General features: G+C 42.7%; 2 protein-coding genes across 2 annotated transcripts; both read left to right on the top strand.

Annotated features, from left to right (window-relative positions):
* The first annotated feature begins 201 nt into the window (after positions 1 to 201).
* LOC139834331 (large ribosomal subunit protein uL5m) lies at positions 202 to 2,970 on the top strand. Its single transcript, XM_071824814.1, has one exon. The coding sequence runs from the start codon at positions 2,331 to 2,333 to the stop codon at positions 2,880 to 2,882; it is 552 nt and encodes a 183-aa protein (XP_071680915.1). The 5' UTR covers positions 202 to 2,330; the 3' UTR covers positions 2,883 to 2,970.
* A 583-nt stretch (positions 2,971 to 3,553) lies between these two features.
* Positions 3,554 to 5,442, top strand: LOC139834330 (cytochrome b). Its single transcript, XM_071824813.1, has one exon. It carries the CDS (start codon positions 4,162 to 4,164, stop codon positions 5,353 to 5,355), a length of 1,194 nt encoding a protein of 397 aa, XP_071680914.1. The 5' UTR covers positions 3,554 to 4,161; the 3' UTR covers positions 5,356 to 5,442.
* The last annotated feature ends 213 nt before the right edge of the window (positions 5,443 to 5,655 follow it).

Here is a 5,655-nt window from a genome sequence, read left to right as displayed (position 1 = left end):
TCTGCCTACCTATAGTTTCCTTCACTCCAGTCGCTTCTTCCTTTCCCTTTATCTATCCAACCCGAGCTCTATCGGTCATGGCTGAACTCTTCTCCTCAGCCTCATCGTCAACAAAAGGTCTACATCCTTCAATCGGCATGTACTATGGAATGGCTTTAATGTTTCTATATCCGGAAGTAGGGAATCTCGTGCTTGCATATCTAAGTTTTGAGACAGACCTTTCATGGGTTCAAAGAAGAGTACGAGTGGGTGATGTGACGATGTCATTTGCATATCATTGAATAGTGGCTCTCCAGTGACGAAATCAGTATGATGTTTTTAATATAAAAGAAAGAGTATTGAACTACAGCAAATCTCCGGAAGAGGTGCTTGGTTTATGACAGTTCCCTGTATCTATCTCCTTTCGGCGGATCAAGTAGTTCCAGTTGTCGACCTACTTATCAAAGCGCACGTAAAGGTAGGTATGTTCTCCTACGTGTTGAAAGAAGTGCTTCAATCAATAGGTCCTTCCTATAAAAACCATACGCATAAGAGTGGAAATCTCAGCAATATATATGTTAGATCAAAGAAATATTAGTCGTCCGTAATTAGTGTTACCGTGGTAGGATTAGTAGCCTTTTTCGCGTGAGTCAATCTCGCTAGCCGCAAGAGAGAGGCCTATGTTCAAGGAATGAATCTTTTTTTGATAGGAAGGCTGGTGGCATACGAAGAGAGGGCGACAGAACATCTGCATTCCCTTTCTTTGATTGAGAGAAGGATAAAGCAGAAAAAAAGACTTTACTGAAATTCAATTCGCTTTTTTTCCTTCCTGAGATATGGAATGTCATTAAATTAAGTAGATGAGATGCCAAATATAGGCAGGAGTTATTTCGCCAAGCAAAGCTTTGTGTTCTGAAGGTAAAGAAAGACGGTAAAGCCCATTAAAAAGAGTGCCACGCAGAAGCACCTCCTGTGTCACTCGATCCAAACCCGACACATCTTTCTTTCTATACGAAATGAGTTCTACCTTTTTTTTTTGAATAGAAACAGAAAACCTATTTAGGAATAGTGCGGGTGCGACGGAACGAATCAAGTGAAACGAGTCCCCCTTATGACATTTTTTCATCCAAGCAAGACCGCTTTTGCCGATCGCTTGCTTACTAGCTTTCTAGTTGACAGAGACGGGGGGAAGGGGAGATGGTCTATGTAAATTTAGGGATAGGGACGAGTGACCAGTTACTATAGCTGACGAGAGGAGAGTTTTGACTGCGAGGGAGGCAGGGGCGCGTCTGCTGGTATCGTATCTGCATTCGCATCTTCTTCGGCTTTTGCTACGGTCTGTTCCTTCCTTCAGTCAGTCCTTCCTTCCATATTTTTGCCTGCGGATCTCTCTCTTCAAAACATATCTTTCGGCGCCAGTCTTTCCTGCCTTACCTTAACCCCGCTTTCACGTGGCGAATCGGTATGAGGTTTAAGTGATCACTTTACGGTATTCTTTAAGCTTTCTTGGTCACCGGACAGAGTGAGAACTGCTCAGCTTGCTTTCTTTCCCTAGCACACACTTAGTAGATAGTAGGCACAGGTCCGCTAAGAGCTCATCGAACTTTACTTGTAGAGTGAGACCTGTGCTCGATATGGTTCATTTCAGTGCTCTTTCTCTCGGTATGGTTCACCACATGCCTGTGATCGATCTCTCTCAAGCTAGGTATCGGTGAAGTCCGTCATTGAATTTCAGCGGTAGAGTGGTAAGTGGGCGTACGGTCTATGTATTTCCTATCAGTGGCATTAGTTCCTTTTCATTCTCTAGATAGATGGGCAGAACAAGCTTCTCTTTATATTCTATTCTAGAAAGGATCAAGGGCTCTCTCATCTCCTATTTGTTTGAGCCATTCATTATAGTGGTGGTGCCGGGAAGGCAGCTTAGCACTCTAGTCCTTTTGAGTAAGGAATTGTAGCATGGGCAGGCAATCTCTTCGATTGATTCCCCTCCAGGAATTACTTTCATTAATTAGCCGGCCCACGGAGTGAAATATCGAACTTAACCTATATATAAATAACTAGTATCTCAAAAACGAAATAAAAGGCTTTCTTTTAAGCTTGTTAATGGAATTCCACAGGAGTCAAGCGCTAGCAAAGAAGAATTGGAAATCAGTCGCTTCCCTTCTGGACTCAAGTCAGCAGAAGAGTGAACTTCATATTAATAGGTAAATCCTACATCAAGCGTAAAGGAAGTACACTTTTTTGGATTCGGCGCTTAATAACTTGTACTTGACGTTGGTTTCGGTTCGATCAACTATCCTTTTTGAAGCGGATAGTTCACAGTGCTCATTATCAAAAAAAGCGGAAAAGCCATGATGTTTCCACTCCATTTTCATTACGAAGATGTATTACGTCAGGATCTGTTGCTCAAACTGAATCACGCCAATGTTATGGAAGTTCCTGGATTGTTTGAAATAAGATTAGTACCAAAAGCTGCCTCTGATTTCAGAATCCCATTTTCCAAATTGGCTATGGAGATTTTGTGCGGTCAGAGATTCATACAGACACAAAGGGGCCCCTATTTTCAAGCAGGAAAGTCGTTTCGATCCAATCCATTCTTGGGGTCCGAAAAATACACTGGATATGTCAGTGACTTTGCACGACAAAGCGTTCTCCGAGGGCATGGAATGTACCATTTTTTGGTCAGAATCTTGACAGTAATGTCTATGTTAGATTCTCCGGTCGAAATACGGGAAAACTCCATCAAATTCTTTATGGAAACGGAGTTTTGCGAATTCTCCCCGGAACTGGAAGATCATTTCGAGATCTTCGAGCATATTCGAGGGTTCAATGTGACTATTGTCACTTCGGCCAATACAAAAGATGAGACTAGACTTTACTACTGTGGAGCGGCTTTTTGCTAAAAGATGAGGGGGAAACTAAGTAAGATGTCGGAGAAGCGACGAAATATACGAGATCACAAACGTAGATTGCTCGCGGCTAAATATGAATTGAGACGAAAGCTTTAGAATTTTGTAACCCGATCTTCCGTCTGATATGCGGGACAAACATCGTTATAAGTTGTCCAAGTTGCCAAGAAAGAGTTCAATGGCACGAGTAAGAAACCGAGGTATTTTCACGGGTCGCCCTCGTTCCGTAGTTGAGTTCTTTCGCATTTCTCGTATCGTTTTTCGTGGATTAGCATCTCGACTTTGATGGGCATAAAGAAATCGTCTTGGTAGCAACCACCAAACCAATAGAACAAAGGTTAGCTCTGCAGCTAGTCCACAAGCAAGGGTTGTAGGTCCATTACCGTCCGGCTCCCGACCGAAACTAACGGAGTCATCCCAACTCTCGGATCGGAGATGCTAACGGGACAGGAATCGAAGTGGGGGACCTCTCTACCGCACCTGTCTCCCCAGACATAGACTACGTACAGGGTAGTACTCTTGGAAAGAGAGAAGATCACCGCGTGAACAAAATCTAAAGTAACGAATGTCACTCCCGAGGGATCGACCACTATCATACATGACATTTTTCATAGAATGATTGTTCATGTTCACGCCGGAGTGCTGAGGTTGTTCCCACCATTGAAGTCAGAGTCTGGGTGTGGGCCCGCTTACTAATACGGAGAGGGTTCCGAATGATAAAGACCAATCCAAAAATGATAAAGACCAATCAAAAACTTCTGCGTTTCGTTGATAGAACCCACGCCAATATCATATTGACTCTCTCTCGTCCAATAAGAGAGTTACTTTATTCAAATTCTCTCCTTTCCAAAGCTCCACAAGGCGGGCAAAAAGAGTAATAGGACAACAAGCAATATTGCTTTCATTTATTTGGAGTTCTTTCTTTGTTGAGATGGAAATCGACGTTCTTTTGAAAAGGGCTAGGTAGTTTGCACGCAGGCAAAACTGCTTCATGAAAGGTAAAAAATAGACTTGGATTTCATGGGTTTATTAATGACTAGTCCCTCGTTTGAAGCCTTAAGAAAGCGGCAGTTTTTTTTTCCGAATGACCTTATTTCGAGAATCAACTAACCGACAAATCCGTAGCCCAGGTGATTCGCTGCCTCCCTCTCGCCAAAATGGGATGAATCTTCTCATGCAGCTTTTTTATTATTCAGGGCGCAGCGAAGCCAATTTCCATCAAGGCAAGGGGGTAAATAAGGGGGAAGAGGAGTTGTCACGATAGAAAAGAGAAATGACTATAAGGAACCAACGATTCTCTCTTCTTAAACAACCTATATACTCCACACTTAACCAGCATTTAATAGATTATCCAACCCCGAGCAATCTTAGTTATTGGTGGGGGTTCGGTTCGTTAGCAGGTATTTGTTTAGTCATTCAGATAGTGACTGGCGTTTTTTTAGCTATGCATCACACACCTCATGTGGATCTAGCTTTCAACAGCGTAGAACACATTATGAGAGATGTTGAAGGGGGCTGGTTGCTCCGTTATATGCATGCTAATGGGGCAAGTATGTTTCTCATTGTGGTTCACCTTCATATTTTTCGTGGTCTATATCATGCGAGTTATAGCAGTCCTAGGGAATTTGTTCGGTGTCTCGGAGTTGTCATATTCCTATTAATGATTGTGACAGCTTTTATAGGATACGTACCACCTTGGGGTCAGATGAGCTTTTGGGGAGCAACAGTAATTACAAGCTTAGCTAGCGCCATACCAGTAGTAGGAGATACCATAGTGACTTGGCTTTGGGGTGGTTTCTCCGTGGACAATGCCACCTTAAATCGTTTTTTTAGTCTCCATCATTTACTCCCCCTTATTTTAGTAGGCGCCAGTCTTCTTCATCTGGCCGCATTGCATCAATATGGATCAAATAATCCATTGGGTGTACATTCTGAGATGGATAAAATTGCTTCTTACCCTTATTTTTATGTAAAGGATCTTGTAGGTCGGGTAGCTTCTGCTATCTTTTTTTCCATTTGGATTTTTTTTGCTCCTAATGTTTTGGGGCATCCCGACAATTATATACCTGCTAATCCGATGCCCACCCCGCCTCATATTGTGCCGGAATGGTATTTCCTACCGATCCATGCCATTCTTCGCAGTATACCTGACAAAGCGGGAGGTGTAGCCGCAATAGCACCAGTTTTTATATCTCTCTTGGCTTTACCTTTTTTTAAAGAAATGTATGTGCGTAGTTCAAGTTTTCGACCGATTCACCAAGGAATATTTTGGTTGCTTTTGGCGGATTGCTTACTACTAGGTTGGATCGGATGTCAACCTGTGGAGGCACCATTTGTTACTATTGGACAAATTCCTTCTGTCTTTTTCTTCTTGTTCTTTGCCATAACGCCCATTCCGGGACGAGTTGGAAGAGGAATTCCAAAATATTACACGGATGAGACTCATCGCACCGGATCAGTCTCTTAGACGGATGAGACTGATCACACCTGATCAGTGAGAAATTCTGGCACAATGAATTTACTAGTTATTTTACACAATGAATTTACAAGCAGATGAGTTTGCAACGGTAGACCTATCTCCTGAAAAGAGTTCAGTAAACAAGGGAACGAAGCGACCGATAACGTCCCCTCGGGGAGGAGTGTTTTAAGGGATTGACTTCGGCTCCTATTATCTTTGTTTACCAATCTTCAAATTGGTGAATTGGTTAATAGGAAGTGCGCGCTAGCACGCTTCATATTTCTAGTAACAAGGGCCGTTGCTTGTTTG

This window comes from Lolium perenne, unplaced genomic scaffold (assembly GCF_019359855.2).
Source record: "Lolium perenne isolate Kyuss_39 unplaced genomic scaffold, Kyuss_2.0 unplaced35, whole genome shotgun sequence".
Taxonomy (NCBI): Eukaryota; Viridiplantae; Streptophyta; class Magnoliopsida; order Poales; family Poaceae; genus Lolium; species Lolium perenne.
Note: the sequence above shows the minus strand (reverse complement) of the source record. Positions and strands in the feature narration are given on the sequence as shown.